This window comes from Pristis pectinata, chromosome 13 (assembly GCF_009764475.1).
Source record: "Pristis pectinata isolate sPriPec2 chromosome 13, sPriPec2.1.pri, whole genome shotgun sequence".
In the NCBI taxonomy this organism is placed as follows: Eukaryota; Metazoa; Chordata; class Chondrichthyes; order Rhinopristiformes; family Pristidae; genus Pristis; species Pristis pectinata.
In genome coordinates this window covers 29,497,090-29,517,750 of record NC_067417.1, presented here as the reverse complement: position 1 = coordinate 29,517,750, position 20,661 = coordinate 29,497,090, and the positions used below count along the sequence as shown (strand labels likewise).

At 38.9% G+C, this 20,661-nt stretch overlaps 1 protein-coding gene across 1 annotated transcript in view; it reads left to right on the top strand.

Moving 5' to 3' along the window:
- Positions 1–20,661, top strand: part of itfg1 (integrin alpha FG-GAP repeat containing 1) — a 157,996-nt gene that overhangs the window by 24,156 nt on the left and 113,179 nt on the right. Inside the window, exons 6-8 of the mRNA XM_052028085.1 lie at positions 2,311–2,405; positions 14,975–15,033; positions 16,299–16,389. Coding sequence (XP_051884045.1) covers positions 2,311–2,405; positions 14,975–15,033; positions 16,299–16,389 — 245 coding nt within the window. The remainder of the gene's footprint in view (positions 1–2,310; positions 2,406–14,974; positions 15,034–16,298; positions 16,390–20,661) is intronic.

Genomic DNA, 20,661 nt, shown 5'->3' with positions numbered 1-20,661 from the left:
CATAATTGTGAGCTAGCCATCATGTTCCAAACCAATATCTTGCCTAATGATGGTTTGTCCTGTGGAGGTTCATGACAGTGAAACACCTCGATTTATGAATTAAATTACGTAATGTCCATCATACCACCACAATTACTTCTCCTTAGGCTATTTTGCAAAACAGCAAAACAAACTGATCTTGTAACAATTACAATGAATTACAGTTTACTTCAGCGTGCAGTATATATGACCATGTAGCAAATATATAATTTCTGTCATTGCTGTTTGAATTCTGTTGCTGAGGTGTAATTATTGGAAACTATAGTCCATCATAATTCTATCTACAGCAATTTGACAGTCTCCAGATCATTATAAATACCATGCTCATTCACAATGCTGTTTCTTTTAATTTAGTATTCATTACAAACCATAGCTCAAAGGCAGCAATTGAAAAACTACTTTTCGTAAACAGTTTAGTTGAATTATTGATGCTAACTCTGGTCACTTATCCTTCCTCCACTATACCTTTAACAATATTTTCTGAGTAATGGCCAAGAGTTAATCACAAAACACTTAACTCAATATCTGTAGAGAAATCTTATCAAATAATCACCACATATTGTCAGATGGAATTGTGTTCTACAGCCTCTTTCCCTTTCGGTTCCTGCTGCCAAAAATCACTTCTTCCAAATGCTTGGACCATATCCTCGGGCACTCTAATGTTTTAAACCTCTGACAGTTAAGCACTGTTAAACAGAGAGATTTTCTGTCCAACTTTCAGCTGATTAGTGGCATATAAAAATCCTGTGAGTATTGTTTTCTAGTGAGGAAATTCAGTAGGTTAATCCTCCCATTTCTGTTAAAATATTTCCTTGGATTTTCCTTTTTTTCACACTTGCATAATGCTAAGTCCCCAGTCTATACCATTGCAAAAAATCCTAATGTGAAATCCTGGACTATGTTACAATCTGGAACTGTTGTGGTTACGGGCCTCTCTGCAATTGGATGTTCGACTGCCTCACTGGGAGACCACAATCAGTATGGATCAGAAATCTCATCTACTCCTCACTGACCATCAACGCAAGTGCACCTCGGGGCTACGTGCTTTGCCCCCTGCTCTACTATCTCTATACCTACAAATGTGTGCTCAGCATAGCTTCAGTGCCATCTGCAAATTCACCGGTGACACCACTGTTGTTGGCAGAATCACGGATGGTGACGAGGAGTACAGGAGTGAGATAGGTCAGCTGGTTGAGTGGTGTTGTAACAACCTAAATTGTAGATTGTGGACTTTAGGAAGAAGTCTGGTGAACTAGCACCAGGGCTCATTGAAGAGTCTGCAATGGAAAGGGTGAGCAGCTTCAAGCCCCTTGGTGTCAACATCTTGGAGGATCTATCCTGAGCCCAGCACAGGGATGCAACCATGAAGAAGGCATGCCAACATCTCTACTTTCTTAGAAGTTTAAGGAGATTTGGCATGTCATCGAAGAGTCTGACAAACCTCAACAGATATAGTGGAAGGCATTCTGACTGGTTGCATCATGGCCTGGTATGCACAGGACTGCAAGAGGCCACAGAGAGTGGTGGACTCGGCCAGTTCTATCATGGGTACAGGTCTCCCCACTAGGACATCTGCAAGAGGCTATGTCTCAGGAAAGTAACATTATTAAGGACTTCCACCATCTGGGCTATGCCCTCTTCTCATTGCTGCCATCAGGCAGGAGGTACAGAGGCCTAAAGACCCACAGTTCAGGGTTCAACAGCTTCTTCCCTACTGCCATCAGGTTCTTGAATTGACCGAATAAAACCCTAATTCTACCTCGGACTATATTTCCCTCAACTTGCACTAATATCAGTGTGTTGTTTTTGTTTATTGTGTCGTGTAGGTTACGTACAATTCAGGTTAATTTAAGTTTATGTAATTTATGTTTGTCATATTTATAATGTACTGTGCTGCTGCTATGGAAAAAGAAAGCTAATTTTCATGGTATTTAGACCCTGGGTATATGCGCCATGACAGTGAACTTGAACTTAAGGTGTGTCCCATTGGTGGAATGTGTGTTCATTGACTAACTCATCATGTGAAGCTGCTGAATTCTTCTTGTCACTTCAGTGATTTCAGGAGAATTGTTCATTTTTCATTCTTAGAGTTGTAAAACCTTTTCTCTCCTATTAGCTTAAACTGCATTTAAAAAGTAAAACTGAAAACTAAAGCTGAAATTTTAAATTGCTGATGTGGCTTGGAATCTGTTTGCATACTGCTGATCTTCACATATGTTTGAGCTGGTGAAGTTGTTGTGACTTTGAATATGTTAATATTTTTATTTTCAGGAATCAAACCTGGTTTACTGCCTTGGATTCAGTTATTACAATGTACGTACCTCATTCTCATGCTTTCATTGACCTGAACAAAGATTTTACTGCAGGTAAGTTCATTAAACTTACCAGATAAACTAAAACAAAATTAATATATGTGTTGTCATTTCATGGTAGTAAAACTGATTTAAAGGTGCTGTGTTTAATGCATGTCCTTGATGAAATGAGCATTATTGCTCTGCGTGAAATATGTTAAATATAAGTGCATTGACTATAATACGATAGACACTTTTTATTAGAATTATGTAATGTTGTAAGTATACCTGTAACTGTGGAAATCTCTAAATATGCTTTCAACAGATAAAATCACTTGTTTTGAATAACAATTCATTTTCTCTCTCTATTCTGATATTCATCCACCAAGGGGTCGATGAAGCTGAGGCAACTCTGCTCAAAATAATCGTGCAGCATTTCATACCCAGAGACAAAGATACCTGCTCATGCATGTGCATAAACCCATCAACATAATCAATTAAGTTTATTATTCCCCTGACCAAAAGTTTACAATTTTTTTTGTAGGAGATTGCAGAAGGATGAATTAGATTTTTTGATCACCATGGTTATCCTCTTTTCACAGTCATGTAGGCAGAACCCACAGCAAAACTCTGGCATCATAAGCATTAGCATTATGATGACAAGTGGCTGGTGCTTCAAATAGTGAAAGAGTGAATTGGAGATTCTGGCCATTGTGCCAATAACGTAGTTTAACTGGGTTGAAAGAACCCATATTAATTTGATGTCAAGGAGGAATTCTAATTAGGATCAGGCAGAAGAATGTTTCATAGATCGGCATAATTGCTGGATTGGATTGCCAGGTCAGAATGGTTAGAATGCTGATGATTGTTTTTATTTTGTATAAACAATGATACATAATGTTGAAAATCTCAGTTAATGCAGACCAGTTACATGTCAATTGCAATATTAGTTACACAGATATGCAGTGTCATAGCCACACAAATCAATATTAAACTTGCACAATAATCTTGCCACCAAGATATAATGCCATCTTTACCAGATGAAATATTTTTCTTGGTCAGTATCAACTGACAATCATGCAATCTATGTAACATGCAATGATTAGTTTGTCATTGATTTTTTTTTTAATGCTTTGTTTTACTCCTGTTTAAAACATTATGTAGACAAAATCCTAGAGTTGCTGTAGGCACTGTAGAGTTGGTTTCAGTGTAATATATTCGGAAAGGAGTAACTGATCAAACTTTCTGTTCTTGAATGTTGTCTTGTAATCTTCCTCAGAATTGGATAAAGGTTAGATAAATTTTGGCTCCCTTCAAGTTCAGTGGTCTGTCAGCATTTGCTATCAATGCTCTTGATTAAACAAACTTTTGAAAAGGACAACCACTACCAAAGGAAATGTAAACTGGTAACAATCACATCTAGAAGAGAAAATTAGCAGAAAAGGGAGGAATTACATTTTTGTAAACAAACACAGTATACCAACTTCTGTTATCTTATCTGCAGGTAATGGACATTTCCTTTATTGAGCAATTAGCACTGAATTATTAGATACCTATTTGACACACTTACTATGACTTGCTTTTTGAAATAAAATCAAATGAAAGATCATTTGTTCAAACAAATCAGCAGCAGAAAAGCAATGGTGATTATTTTACATCATTTTTTTATTTTCAAGGTAAATTTGATTGTAGTCATATTTAAATGAAAGACACAAAATATAGAAGGTATCATTTAGCAAGAATTTTTTTTTCAAGAGACTTGAATTTATATTCACGGCAGCTGTTGCATTTTTCCAGATGGTTTTAAAAGCATTCATTTTCCTGTCACCGCATGCTGCTCAGCCAGAATTATTTTAGAGAGATTGAGGACATGTCACCTTGCTTCAGTGTGTTTAGGGAATTAAATATTATTGTTATTTAAGTATTAGTATATGTTTGGCTGCAGACAACAATTTTAACATGAATATAATTACAGTTAATGGACATTATTAGGGCATATGATGGAATAGCTGGTATGCCTCCAACGACCGTGTTGGAAGACTTAATATATTTGCCAATATTGCTGTGTCTCCTTGGTTTCCACTGAGGTTATAGCTATCAGCAATGCAAAATTGCAAGAACTAGATGTTGTGATTTACTTATGCAAGAGGATGTTTCCACTTCCACAAAAGTAATTGCTATTGTAAGACGAGAAACTGTTCTAATTATTCCCACCACCTCTCAACTCCATTCACGCAAACACCTTGAGCAAACCCTGACCACCTCCAGCAACAAAGCCCAGTCTTGAGTCCTTCTCCACCCTGGAATAAGCCTCTGGCTTTCACACTTGCTCTCTTTCCTCTTCATCCTCATCATCCCCACCAGCGGTGGGATGTCTCCATTTGCCTCTTCTCCTTACAGTCCAGACTCTCCCCAAAAGTAGGAAATTGCTTTTGTATAAATACTAATGGTCACTAGTAGCCTGAATTCCAGCTGCTTTCTTCATCCTGTGTTAATAAGATCTGGACTTTTTGTTCAAGCTATATCTATTAACACTAAATTAAAAATAATATAGGCAAATACAAAAAAAAGATCAGGCAATGGTCATTTGGCATCATCTTCAAAGTCAGATGAAGTTTTTTTAAATTCTGCACTCCAAAAATACATATGCAGAGACTACTAAGCTGGGAATATGCTTGCTTGAAAACAGTACAAAATCAACAACTGACTCTTAGGCAGGACTCTTAGCAGTGTGGAGGAACAGAGGGATCTTGGGGTCCACGTCCATAGATCCCTCAAGGTTGCCGCGCAGGTCGATAGGGTTGTTAAGAAGACATATGGTGTGTTGGCCTTCATTAGTCGGGGTACTGAGTTCAAGACCCACAAGGTAATGTTGCAGCTCTGTAGAACTCTGGTTAGACCACACTTGGAGTATTGTGTTCAGTTCTGGTCGCCTCATTATAGGAAGGATGTGGAAGCTTTAGAGAGGGTGCAGAGGAGATTTGCCAGGATGCTGGATTGGAGAGCATGTCTTATGAAGATAGGTTGAGCGAGCTAAGGTTTTTCCTCTTTGGAGCGAAGGAGGATGAGAGGTGACTTGATAGAGGTGTATAAGATGGTAAGAGGCATAGATCGAGGGGACAGTCAGAGATTTTTTCCCATGGCAAAAATGGCTCACATTGGGGGGGGGGGGGCAATAATTTAAGGTTATTGGAGGAAGGTGTGGGGGGGATGTCAGAGGCAATTTTTTTTTACACAGAAAGTGGTGGGTGCGTGGAATGCACTTCCGGCAGAGGTGGTGGAGGCAGATACATTAGGGACATTTAAGAGACTCTTAGACACATGAATGATAGAGAAATGGGGAGCTATGTGGGAGGGAAGGGTTAGATAGATCTTATAGCAGGATAAAATGTCGGCACAGCATTGTGGGCCGAAGGACCTGTACTGTGCTGTAGTGTTCTATGACTATTGTTAGCTATCAGTGACTCAATTTTGCTGTAAAAAAAAGTGAAGTTATGCTTGTTGTTCTTATTTATTATAGGCAGTGTCTTCAGGGAGGTGTACCAAAAATTCCAGAAGTTGCTAAAGTGCATTAAATTCTTTGGCTAGTGTACTTGCATGGTTGATAAAAGCTAAATTTGTCACTAAATGTTAAGTATTGTCCATTCCAGTCTGTATCATAAAAACAATATGATAAATGTTATGCTGATTTATTTCGCATAGGTGTTGCCCCTCAGCAATGTCTTCTGGGGGCAGGCTGTTCATTTTCACATGTAGTCTGTTGACACCCAGTTATGTTTCACCACCACATTTCTCCTTAACTGTTTCTAAATCATCAGACTGCTTGTCTGGTAGCTGATATAGGATAAGCAGAAATGTATAACAGTAAATATTGTGAAATAATTGCCAGAAATCAAACGAGACCATTAACAAACACACTGTTGTATTTGACCATTTGTGAAGTATGGGATCACATTTCCTTGTGGTCACTCAGACTGCCTATTTCTATCTCTTTAACATCATTTAGTTCTGCCTCGCCTCAGCGCATCTGCTATAATCCTCATAGTTTGTTTTTTTTTTAAAGACAGCCACAACTTTGCATCTATATATATTAGGCTACATGATTTATTATTTGCATGTGGATATTGTTTTTTCATTACTTTCAAAAATTACATTCCTTGTTCTTATAAATGCAATTTTTAATAAATTATGAAATTTATTAACAAGTAGTAATGACCTGGCAATTGACAAATTAATTTCTTGAAGGACTACCAGACTTGAATAGTTTCAGGTATTAAGCCTTGAGCATTTTTAATTTATGAGCACAAGTTTCACTCCAGAACAGTGACCAAACTTTGAAATCACTGAGTAAATTATTTTGATCTCACCAGCAAAAACAATCTTTGAATACGTGTTAGTTTGAGTAGAAGTTTGCTAAGAAATAGGGGTATAGATCAATTTAGCAGGTGCTGATCTTTTGTCAATTTGAAGGTGTGGCTATAAAACATTCGTTAGCACATATTCAAAAAACATAGAAATAACTTTTAAAATCACAATAGAGAGCAAAAAGGTAATTGACAATTCATGAGTCAAATATAAAGAAATATTTTGCAATTCAACATACTTGGCCACTGCAGTTTTTCTTGTATTATGGGTTCTTTGAATGCAACAAAATATGTTTTAAAAATCTAGCAGTTTTCAAAGATTTAACTGTTTGGTACATTTTGAATTTACTCAGATTTGTTTGAAACAACTATAGGATGCAATCGAACTAATGTGTGAGAGCAGTTCATTAATATGTCTGTTCTTGGTCTTCTAATACTTGTTTTCAATACTAATTGATGAATCTGAGGGAGTTAGTACTAAGCATTGCTTACCAATTCACGGTGAAGGCTGTAGAACAAATTACACTTGTCACTGCATGTATGAAAGACCAATTCTTTTAGTTGTTAACAAAGATATAACATAGTCAGCACAATGTACAAGAACATAGAACAGTACAGCACAGAAACAGCCCCTATGGTCCACGATGTTATGCTGAACTAATTAAACTAATGATGCCTAATTAAACTAATCCCTTCTGTCTGCACGTGGTCCATATCCCTCCATTCTCTGCATATTCATGTACTTATCTAAGAGCCTCTTAAATGCCTCTATCGTATCTGCCTCCACCACCACCCCTGGCAGTGCAGTCTAGGCATCCACTGATCTCAGTGTAAAACAAAATTGCCCTGCACATTTCCTTTGAATTTGCCCCCTTTCACCTTAAATGTAGACCCTCTAGTATTAGACTTTTTGACTCTGGGTTTGAAAAAAAGATACTGGCTATATACTCTGTCTATGCCTCTCTTAATTTTATAAACTTCTAACAAGTTCCCCCCTCAGGCTACGCCCATTCTATGGGCAGGCATGGTAGTGTAGCAGTTAGTGTAACACTTTTACAGTGCCAGCGACCCGGGTTCAATTCCGGCCACTGTCTGTAAGGAGTTTGTACGTTCTCCCCATGTCCGCGTGGGTTTCCTCCAGGTGCTCTGGTTTCCTCCCACATTCCAAAGACGTACAGGATAGGAAGTTATGGGCATGCTATGTTGGCGTCGGAAGCGTGGCGACACTTGCGGGCTGCCCCCAGAACACTACACAAAAGATGCATTTCACTGTGTGTTTCGATGTACATGTGACTAATAAAGATATCTTATCTTACCAATCCAGAGAAAATAACCGTCATTTGTCCAACCTCTCCTCATAGCACCTGCCCTCCAATCCAGGCAGCATCCTGGTAAAATTCTTCTGCACCCTCTCCAAAGCCTCCACATCCTTCCTATAATGGGGTGACCAGAATTGAATGCAATGCTCCAGATGTGGCCTACCCAGAGTTTTATAAAGCTGCAACATAGCTTCCTGACTCTTGTATGGCATGCTTGCCTTTATTTGTTGAGGCATGGAGTTCATGTTCTTTACCACCCTATCAACGTGCAGCCAATTTCAGGGAGCTTTGAATTTGGACTCCAAGATTCCTCTGTACATCAGTGCTGTAAAGGGTCCTGCCATTAACTGTGTACTTTCCCTTTAGATCTGATCTCCCAAAGTGTAACACCTCACACTTGCCCAGATTAAACTCCATCTGCCATTTCTCTGTCCATAAGTGCAACTGATCTATATCCCACTGTATCCTTCTACATAATCCACAAAACCACCAACCTTTGTGTCATCTCCAAACTTACCCATTTTCATCCAAGTAGGCAGATGTCCCAGTACAGATACCTGCAGAACACCACTAGTCATGGACTTCCAGCCAGAACAAGACCTATTGACCACTATCCTCTGCCTTCTATGGGCAAGCCAAATCTGAATCCAAATGGCCAACACACTGTGGATCCCATGCATCTTAATCTTCTGGATGAGCCTACCATGAGATACTTTGGTGAATGCCTTACTAAAATCCATGTAGACAACATTCCACTGCTCTACCTTCATCAACCATCTTCATCACCTCAAGATAATCAAGTTAGCCAGGATAAGTCATTCAACAGTTGTGGAGAAAGAACCTACAATGAAAAGAGAGATGAGGGATAGGAAAAAAGCAAGGACTGTGGTGATGTATTTGTTAATGATTAAAATGTACCTGGTACATTCTGCAGCAATGTTGTACTGTTGTTGAAGAAAGTGAATATTTAAGGTCAAAGAATCTGGCAATGAGAAGGGTTGTGTAGTCCAGAATTGTGATTTTAAAAAAACAAAGCTGTCTGTCACATAGAGTTGGAATAAATGGGTCCTTTTTAGGCTGGAGGGATGTAACTAGCGGAGTACCCCAGGGATCAGTTCTTGGCCCTCAATTGTTTACTATTTACATTTTGTGGCTGGAGGAAAGAACAAAATGTAAGGTTTCGAAGTTTGCCAATCATGCCCTTCCACAATCAATATGTGGAACGGCATGCTGTGATGAGGACATTGTGATCCTGCAACAGGATACAGATAGTGATCGGCAAAAACCTGGCAAATGGGGTTTAATGTGGGGAAGTGTGAGGTCATGCACTGTGGCAAGAGGAATCAAAAGGGAGATTATTATGTAAATGGAGAGAGACTGCAAATGAGTGAAGTTCAGAGGGGCAAGGAATTCTAGTGCATGAATCACAGAAAGTTAGCAGGCAGGTGCAACAAGAGGTTAAGGCGGCAAAAGGCATGTTAGCCTTTATTGCAAAGGGATGAGAGTTTAAGAATAGGCAAGTTTTGTTACAGTACTGTAAAGTGTTGGTGAGACCACACTGGAATGCTATGCACAGTTTTGGTTCCCTTACTCAAAAAAGGATATAGCAGCATTGGAGATAGTCTATAGGAGATTCACCAGGCTAATGTCTGGAATGTGAAGGTTGCTCCATCAAGAGAGGCTGGACAGTTCAGGTCTGCATTCCTTGGAGGGGTGAACTTATTCAAATATACAAGATCCTACAGGGGTTTGACAGGGTAGATTTTGCAATGTTTTCAAAGTGGGGGAATCACAAACAAGGGGAGATAGCTATAGAGTAAGGGGCTGGTCATTTTAAGACTGGTGCATGGAATTTTTTTCTTGCCAGTGTACAGTAAATCTCTGGAATTCTGTCTGCAAGTGTGGTGGAGGCCAGATCATCAGGTATATCTAAGGTGCAGGTAGATAAATGTTTGAAAGATCAAGGAATTGAGGGTTATAGAGGAGTTAAGGCCAGCATAGATTAGTTGTGATTACATTGAATGGCAGGGCAGGGTTGAGGGACCTGGCTGTCTACTCCTATTTACCTATGTTCTTATAATTCGGGCAAAATTAGTTAAATGAGTTGTTCTGTGAAATGGATTCTCTGATAGCAGTTTTTATTTGTTGATCATGAAAAATTTATGAATGACCTGAATAAATAAACATCATTAACTTATTTAATACATTTTTGTTCTTTATAGCTGTTATCTATTTTAGGCAATAAGGGAAAAATTGTTCATTCCACTTAATAAACACTATTCATGAATGCTACAATTTTGCTTGTTGTTTATAGAAGAGCTTTGGATTCATTTTCCTCTTTCTGCCAAGTATCACGATGTTTATGCAGCTACTGTCAAGGTTTTAAATGGTGTTATCAAAATGTTTTGCTACAACACTGAAGAGACCAACAGGAGCATATTCAGTAGCCATGACTTTTTAATGCAATAGATCATATGTGATTGCTGCATAATGCTGTGAAACACCTCTCCTTGTTTTTTCTACCAAAGTGTACTAATTTGCATTTTACAATATTAAATTTAATCTGCCATTTGTCTGCCCTTTCAAATACTTCTGTCTCCTTGCTGTCCATTACTATCCTACTTGGCAAATTTTACTCTGCACCCCCACATTTGTCAGTATACATCTTATTTGAGTACCTGATTGAAAAGAAAAATCAGTGGCCACAACACTGAATTTTAGAATGTACAACTGTCTGCTTGCCAGCTTTATGCCTTTAAGATAATTTGCTCTGCATCCTTGTGACCCTTTAATTCCATTCTCTTGTGTAAGTACATTCCTCAAATTCACCTACTGCATCCCCTTATCAATCTCAAGAGTTGTACAGCCTAGAAACAGGGCCTTCGACCCACTACATCTATGCTGATTGTCATGCCTATCTATACTAATCCCACTTGCCTGCATTAATTCCATATCCTTCTATGCCTTGCTTATTTAAGTACCTGGCATAATGCCTCTCAAATGTTGTTATTGTTTCTGCCTCCACCACCTCCTCTGGCAGCTCATTCCAGATACCAGCTACTATCTGTGCAAAATATTCACCCCTCAGAACCCCTTCAAACTTTCTCCCTCTCATCTTAAACCTAAGCCCTCTAGTTTTAGATACCCCTACCATAGGAAATGTACACTGGCTATCTACCCTGTCTATGCCTCTCATAATTTTATATACCTCTATCATGTTACCGCTCAGCCTCCTTCACTCCAGGCAAAACAGACCTAGCCTATCCAGTCTCTCCTGATAACTCAATCCCTCCAATCCAGGTAACATCCTTCCTATAGTATGGTGACCGGAGCTACTCCAAGTTGTCTTATCAAAGAATTCAATCAGTTTAGTGAAATACAATGTTGGTTAAAAACAATGTGCCTTTAATTAATCCATTCTGGTTCCTCTTCAACAATTCAGATTTTTTCAAGTGCTTTGCTTTTTTCCCTGATTTATTGTTTCTCAAAGTTTCCACACATCTGTGCTTAAACTGACTGGTCTATAGTTGCCTGGGATGTCCTTGCAGATTTTATTTGAACAGAGGATTTTCTAGTCCTTTGGCAGCACCTCTATATGTAGAGAGGATTGCAAGATTACAGAAAGCCACTTCTGCAACCTCTACCCTCATCTCCCTCAGGAAAACTCATCCCATCCAGGCAAATTGGTTCATGCACTTCAAACATTGCCAATCTTTCTAGTACCTCATCAGTTTTCACCCCATCCATTTTCTAATCTCTTCTGACATTTTGGTAACATCCTTTCCCTTGAAACTTATCATTAACAGAAAATCAAATTTTAAGCCTTGCTATTAATCACAAATTTTACTTCTCAGTTTATTTGGCCCAATTTACAATATTTTAGATCAGTTTTTTCTCTCAAGGTTATTAAAAGCAAAAGTTATTTTAATTGTAGCTTGTATTTGATGTTGATAATGATGCTATAATGAGGCAAAAAATCCACTTTCAAAGGTTACCAGATAAAGGGAACTACTTGTGTAGTTTTAAAAATTGACATGTTTGTGTTTCTTTTGAAGCAGCCAACAGCATTTTTTTTCTTAGAATTCATTCCCTGGAGGGTGTTAGAAGCATGAGTAGTGCTTTAAGAAGAATTTTGATATGTTTATGTAGTCTTTCTTACCATCTCAACAATTAACTTCTCAAATTTCATCTCTCTCTCAAACATGGGGCCATTAAATAATGTTTCCTTTCACTTCCTCCTCCTCATTTTAATATCTTTCTGAGAAGGTGGGAAAATCATCAATCTTGTGATCACGAGATAGATATTGTTCTTGTCACCATATAACAACCATGCTAAAGGAACTGTCTCAGCTGAGATTTAACTGATGTCATTCCAGACTGAGAGTTTGAATGATAGAAAGCCTAGGGCTTTCTAATCCAGCCATCTGGAAATTGACAAAATAAGGAAACTTCTACTTTGCAATCAGTTCAAAAGGAAAAAAACAAATTATTTAGTGATGAACTAGTAATGGACCAACCAAGCTACCAATTCATTGTGCTGTTTCCATGCACCTGAGGTTCTGAAAAGTAGAGACTTAAGCCTAATATAACTTCTGATGCAGGGTTTTGACAAAAAACGTCAGCAATTCCTTTCCTGCCACAGATGCTGATTGACCCACTGATTTCCACCAGCAGATTGTTCCTCCAAATTCCAATACCTGCAGTCTCCTGTGTCTCCATTATTTTCTAAGTTGCCTTCCTTGAGAATAGATTCCAACATTTTCCATATTCTTGATGTAAGGCTATCTGATCTGACTTTGGAAATAATAAGTGCAGTAGTTGCCTACTCTCAAAATGTAATCCTGCTATTTAAGAAAGGAAGAGGAGAAATCAGGGAACCAACTCATCTATGCTTCCCTGATTTTTCTCCCTTTCTTAAATTGAGGTTATTTTGTTACCTTTCATCTTCTGGGGACCATTTTGGAGTCTGTGGGATTTTGAAAGAAGACAACCATTCTATTCATTATCTCCAAAACCAGCTCTTTCAAAACTGATATTCTTGGTCTTGTGTCTACTCTGGAGCCATTCTATACATCATCACTCCTCGAAGAAACATTCACTGAGATTTGAGCTAAGGTTACAACTTGCTTTAATACATGGTCAGAGGTGGAGCTCAAAGCCCTCATCAACACTTACGCTGAAGCATTTGAGAGGCACTCAACATCTATAAGACAAAGATCCTTTACTGCTCCTAATACATTGCACTGTCCTAAGACAATAAAGGCTCAGTGCAAGACCTTGGAAAACATGGGTCACTTCCCACATCCTGGGAGCCACCCTTCAGCAAACGAAGACATTGATGATATCCACTGTCTTTAATGCACCAGAACAACTTTTAGTCAAGTCAGGAAAAATGTATTTGAAGATAAAGACCTGAAACCTGGCACAAAACTTCTAGGCTACTGGATGACAGTGATCCCCACCCCACCCCATCCCCCTTAGACTTATGATTCTGGACTGTCTACAGTAGAAGTCACAACCAATAAAAGACGCCTGAAAATTCTCTGCAAAATTCTCCAAATTCATTAAAAGGACAAACAAACCAACATCTGTATCCTTTGCTCATGCCAACATCCACAACATTGAGACACTAAAAAATATTACAACTCTAAATTCCTTGTTATGCTCGGCAAATTAAGAACTAATTGGAGTCGCAAAATGATTTTTGTTCCTATTTGACAAATAATATTTTCCAATATGATATTCTGCTTTATTTCCATATTTCTGATCTAAAACTACAAGGGAATTCAGCACTATTTATTTATCTTGCTTGGACATGTAGACCTTTATCATTGTGTGACTCTGGTGCAGATTTTTCTTGATTTTACTAGCAGTTCACCACACAGCTACAGGGTTTACCCACAAGTGCATAGACATTTTGAGACTCCCACTCAAATGCTGAAGTCATTAGCTTACCGGTCAAGCTGCAACAGCCATTTCCATGATGCATTGGAGAATCTGCACTTGGATCTTAAGGTCACGAGTTCATGCCTTAGAATGGTGATTATAAAATTGTGACAGGGAAAAGCAATTGTAAGGCAAATTGTATTACAAGTTTTGAATATTTTAACGATTTCTCTCATTCATAGTTTTAAATTATTATTCTCTGGTGTATTTTTTCAGGTGTCAATAATAGTCAGTCTATCCTATGAGCCTACAGAGCACAACTCTAGCAAATATGAAGCTAATGAGGAATTTCTATGCTGCCACATGTTCTATCTGTTGAAATGTTAACCCAGAGATTTGTCAACATTTTCAGACAGACATAAGAATCTTGCACCATTCTTTCAAAAGCAGGGCAACAGGGTGTGCAATGTAAAATTTAGCCCACAAACAATAACATACAAGCATATTAACTGGTCATAATTTAACTGATACGGCATTGACTGCTTTGGTCTTGTGTCTACTCTGGAGCCATTCTATACATCATCATTCCTCAAAGAAACATTCACCAAGATTTGAGCTAAACATCAAAGCTTAAAAAGTTGTGTGGCACATACCCAAAATAGTTAATTGGTTGTAAGGCATTTGGTATAAGCAGAAGTGTCTGGGAGTTGCTATATTAATGCATGCTTATCTCCATTATTGAAATTTATTATTCGTATAATGACACAAAGGGACTAGTCAGCCCACTGAGTCTATGTTGACTACCTGAGAAGCAAACCTATTAGTCAGAGTCCCCTGCTCCTTATTTCTTCGTACCCCTACAACTCATTCCATTTTACATGTGCCCATCCTCCTTTTTTGGTACTTGCTTCTGCATTTGATATTGTATCCATTGCAATAGATATAGTTTAACAACTTGCATTTTTATTATAACGTTTATCAAGTTTGTATGTATATTTTGGATGTGCATAGTTCATGTTTGAGCAGGTTGCAAACTGATTTGTTTTTGTCTAAAAATGTTTATATTTTATTCTAGATTTGTTTCTTACCACCATGGATGCAAATGATATTCATTTTGAGATATGGGAAAACAAGGTATTCCATAATGCTTTTGACTTCCTTAGTAAATAAAGTGATTGACCAATGAAATAAAGTGACACTACTAAATTATGGTGATGTTAAATGGTTGGACCTTGGGTATTTTATTGAGATGTTTTCCTTCCACTTGTGCTTCATCCATTTGATAGTATTTTCTTGTGTTGTCCTGCACCACAAATCTTACTTAATGAGCACAAGATTCACAATCACCATTTGTGATAGTAGCTTTATTTTGTGGAATTAATAATGGCAAAACTATTGTCAATGATCTGTGCTCATCCGACAAAATTCAGGGGAATTAGTATGACATGAACTTAACATATCAATGAATTAATCTGGCATAAAGGCCCAACTTTTGCTAAGTGGAGTCCACTCCCTGCACCCACTGTTCACATTTCTCATTGTCCTGAACTAACTTGGTCAAGTTCTGTAAGGCTGGGACAGTCCTGGAGCCAATTAGTGTGGCCCTATGTAGTGGATGGGTCTTCATTTCAAAAAAAGTTAATTGGATCATGTAGGTGGGCCAGAACAAGTTCCATCCACACAGAACTTCCTTAGTTTTGGCAGATGGCAAAGTCACAATCTGGAATTTAAGAAGTAAAATTATTTAAGTGTGAAGTAAAATTGTGATCATTTTGTCAAAGAACAAAGTCACTCACAAACACTTAATTAAACATTAAGCAAACACTAATCTAACATTTTGCATTTTTTCCTTATAGCCTTTCAAATGATCTTACTTGCAAATGCTACACCAGATATAATTTGGTTCTGGATCAGAGGGCAGATTCCCCATTGTATATGCATGGGAATTCCAGCATACTCCCACTCTACCATGGAACTCCAGATGGAGCACCATAAAAATCCATGTTGTCCTTTAAACCTTGATTCAATCTTCCAAGTCAAATTGATACAGAAGTGTTAATGTGTAATTTGAACTGACACCTCTCAAAGCTGGAGGTCCCCAGTGCTGCACTGAATAATCAGCAGAGAGACTTGAAACCACAGACTTATGATTCAGATGACAATAGTGCCAAATTAACTGGTTAGAATGAAGACTGCAAAAGCTGTTATTGCAAGATTTTTTAATTGTATGTACTGAATTAAATACAAAATTGAATACTGAATTGAATACAAAAATAAGTTAATTTAGGAGAAATAATCATTTGAACAATAAAGTAGCATGTGAGCTGCTTGTAGACATTTTGGTTCAAGTCTGTGCCAAGGAGAGCTTCATAATTGTTCAAAATATTTATCATCAACAGGATGGAAATTTCTCCAAAGCATCTGATCCATATGCCATGAAAAAACCTCCAAATGCCAAGAAAACTGGACAATCCACTTTTGCAGATTTTGGTATGATTTGCTTTCTGTATTGGCTGTTTTTTTTTAAATACATAGTAATTGAACATATGCTTAAGTCCTAAATACAGAAAGATACAAATTTACATTGCAGATAAAATTTTGCATTTTGCTGCAATAATGGTATTAAATATTACCCTTCCCTACTGCTCTTTTCACCTAATTACCTCTAACATCTTGTGAAGAGGAAGTTGCCACTCAAGTTCCTATCAAATCTTTCCCCTCTCACTTTAAACCTATGCCCTCAAGTTCTTAATTCCAAAACTCAAAGACAGTGCATTCACTGTACCTATGCCCCTCATCATTTTATACACCTCTGTAAGATCACCTGTCTTCTCTGCTCCAAGGAATAAGGTCCTGGCCTGTCCAACCTCCCATTCAGTCTTGTGTCCTAGCAACATCCTTGTAAATCTTTTCTGCACTCTTTCCAGTTTACTAATATCTTTCCTATAGCAGGGCAACCAGAACTAAATACAATACTCCGTGTGGCCTCACCAGCATCCTGTACAACTGCACCATGACCTCCCAACTTTTATACTCAATGCTGTGACGAAAGCCAATGTGCCAAAAGCCATCTTCACCACCCTATCTACCTGTGATTCCACTTTCCATGAACTCCAAGGTCCATGTGTTCTGCAGCACTCTCCAGGGCCCTGCCATTCACTATGAAAGTCCTACCTGGATTTGACTTTCCAAAATGCAACACCTTGCACTTATCCTAATGAAACTCCATTTGCCATTCCTCAACCCACTTATTCTGCTGATCAAGATTCCCCCTGGTGAATAGTTGTGTTCTTATATCAGGTCCCTCATTTTCCTCAGCAAAAGTCATGGTGATTAATATGCTGGGCCACCAAACTTGATTCCAAATTTAAATGATCATTTTATAGTTGTTTATGCATGTAATCCAATAATTTTTCAACTAATTTGGAATTTAAAATGTACCATTTGGAAATAAAAAACATAACCTTTAGTCTTCCATGAAACTGGCACTGGAGATATTACTTACAAAAAGCACCAATTTCTATTGTATTATATGGAAAGCACGATCACTTAGAACCATAGAACACTACAGCACAGAAAACAGGCCATTCGGCCCTTCTAGTCTGTGCCAAAACGGTATTCCGCTAGTCCCATTTACCTGCACCCAGTCCATAACCCTCCAGACCTCTCCCATCCAGGTATCTATCCAATTTATTCTTAAAACTTAAGTGAGCCCACATTTACCACATCAGATGGCAGCTCATTCCACACTCCCACCACTGAGTAAAGAAGTTCCCAATATTGTTCCCCTCTTTCACCCTAAAGCTATGTCCTCTCATACTTATCTCTCCTAATCTAGGTGAAAAGAGCCTACTCGCATTAACTCTGTCTATACCTGTCATAATTTGTAAACCTCTATCAAATCTCCCCTCATTCTTCTGCACTCCAAGGAATAAAGTCCTAACCTGTTGTCTTTCCCTGTAACTCAACTCTTGAAGACCCAGCAACATTCTAGTAAATCTTCTCTGCACTCTTTCAATCTTACCAATATCCTTCCTATAGTTAAGTGACCAGAACTGCACAATACTCCAAATTTGGCCTCACCAATGTCTTATACAACCTCACTATAACATCCCAACTCCTATACTCAATACTTTGATTTATGAATGCCAGGATGCCAAAAGCCTTCTTTACAAGCCTGTCTACCTGTGACTCTACTTGCAGGGAATTATGTATCTGAACTCCCAGATCCTTTTTTCCTCTGCACTCTGAGTGCCCTACCATTTACTGTGTATGTCCTACCTTGATCTGTCCTTCCAAAATGTGACACCTCACTTGTCTGCATTAAATTCCATCTGCCACTTTCTGGCCCATTTTTCTAGTTGGTCCAGATCCCTCTGCAAGCTTTGAAAGTCTTCCTCGCTGTCCACTACACCTCCAATCTTAGTGTCATCAGCAAACTTGCTGATCCAATTTACCACATTATCATCTAGATCATTGATATAGACAACAAACAATGGCCCCAGCACAGATCCCTGAGGCACACCACTAGTCACAGGCCTCCAGTCTCAGAAACAACCATCCACTACCACTGTCTTCTCCCACACAGCCAATTTTAAATCCAGTTTACAACCTCTCCATGAATACCTAGTGTCTGAACCTTCTGAATTAACCTCCCGTGTGGGACCTTGTCAAAGGCCTTAAAGTCTATGTAGACAACATCCACAGCCTTTCCTTCATTTACTTTCTTGGTAACCCCCGAAAAACTCTACAAGATTTGTTAAACATGATCTACCATGCACAAAGCTATGCTGACTATCCTTAATCAGCCCTTGGCTGTCCAAATACCTGTATACCTGATCTCTCAGAACACCTTCCAATAATTTACCTACTACTGATGTCAGGCTCACCAGCTTGTAATTACCTGGTTTACTTTTAGATTTTTTTTTAAGGAATGGAACAAGAGCTACCCTCCAGTCCTCTGGCATAGCACCCCATGGCTAAGGACATTTTAAATATATCTGCCAGGGCCCCTGCAATTTCTATACTAGTCTCTCTCAAGGTCAGGAAATATCATGTCAGGTCCAGGGGATTTATCTACCTTTATTTGCTGTAAGGCAGCAAGCACCTCTTCCTCTAATCTCTATGTTCCGTAACACTACTGCTTGTTACCCTTCCTTCCATATCCACTATGCCAGTTTCCTGGATAAATACTAATGCAAAAAACCATTTAACGTCTCCTGAGGCTCCACACCTAGCCAACCACTGATCTTCTAGGGGACCAATTTTGTCCCTTACTATCCTTTTACTCTTAATATACTTGTAGAAACCTTTTGGGTTTACCTTCACATTATCTGCCAGAGCAATCTCATGTCTTTTTGCTTTCCTCCTTTAGTATTTTCTTTCTTTTTCCTATACTTTTCAAGTACCTCATTTGTTCCTACTTGCCTATACCTGCTATACACCTCTTTCTTAACCGGATCGCCAATATCCCTTGAAAACCAAGGTTCCCTATGCCTGTTAGCTTTGCCTTTAATCCTGGCAGGAACATGCAAACTCTGCACTCAAAATTTCACCTTTGAAGGCCTTCCACTTACTGAACACATCTTTGCCAGAAAACAACTTATCCCAAGCCACTCTTCCTAGATCCTTTCTCATTTCCACAAAATTGGCCCTTCTCCAATTTAGAACCTCAACTCAAGGACCAGACCTATCCTTAATTAACTTGAAACTAATGACATTATGGTCACTGGACCCAAAATATTCACCTACACAATTCTGACACCTGACTTGTCTGGTTCCCCAATAGGAGATCAAGTATTGCATTCTCTCTCATTGGTACCTCTATATTGATTCAGAAAACTTTCCTGAACACATTTGACAAACTCTAAGCTATCCAGCCCTTTTACAGTGTGGGAGTCCCAGTCAGCATGTGGAAAGTTAAAATCCCCTACTATTACAACTTTGTTTCTTACATTGCTCTGCTATCTCTCTACAGATTTGCTCCTCCAATTCTCTGACTATTGGGCAGTCTATAATACAACCCTATTAAGGTGGTCACACTTTTCCCATTCCTCAGCTCCACTCATATGGAGTCTGTAGACGAGCCCTCTGGGCTGCCCTGTCTACACAGCTATGATATTTTCCCTGACTAGTAACGCCACACCTCCTCTTTTCATCCCTCCTATCATGTCTGGAGCAATGGAACCCTAGAACATTAAGCTGCCAGTCCTGCCCCTCCTGCAACCAAGTCTCTAATAACAACAATGTCATAATCCCATGTGCCAATCCACACCCTAAGCTCATCTGCCTTACCGACAATACTCCTTCCATTAAAATAGACACACCAGAGAACATTTCTATCACGTACAAACCTTTGATTTCCGTCAGAACATGCTGTCCTTGCATGACTGTTAACCTCCTCCATTTCACTATCTGCTCTAACATTCTGGTTCCCTTCCCCCTGCAAATCTAGTTTACCCCCCCCCCCCCCCCCCAGAGCAGCACTAGCAAACCTACCCACAAGTAGGTTAGTCCCCCTCCAGTTCAGGTGCAAACCATCCCATCAGAACAGGTCCCACCTTCCCTGGAAGGAAGCCCAATTGTCCAGAAATAGGAAACCCTCCCTCCTGCACCATCTCCTTAGCCACATAATTAACTGCATTATCTTCCTATTTCTGGCCTCACTAGCACATGGCATGGGTAGCAATCCTGAGATTGCAACCTTGGAGTCCTTGCAACCTTGCAAAGTCCTTCAACTTTGCACCTAATTCTCTATACTCT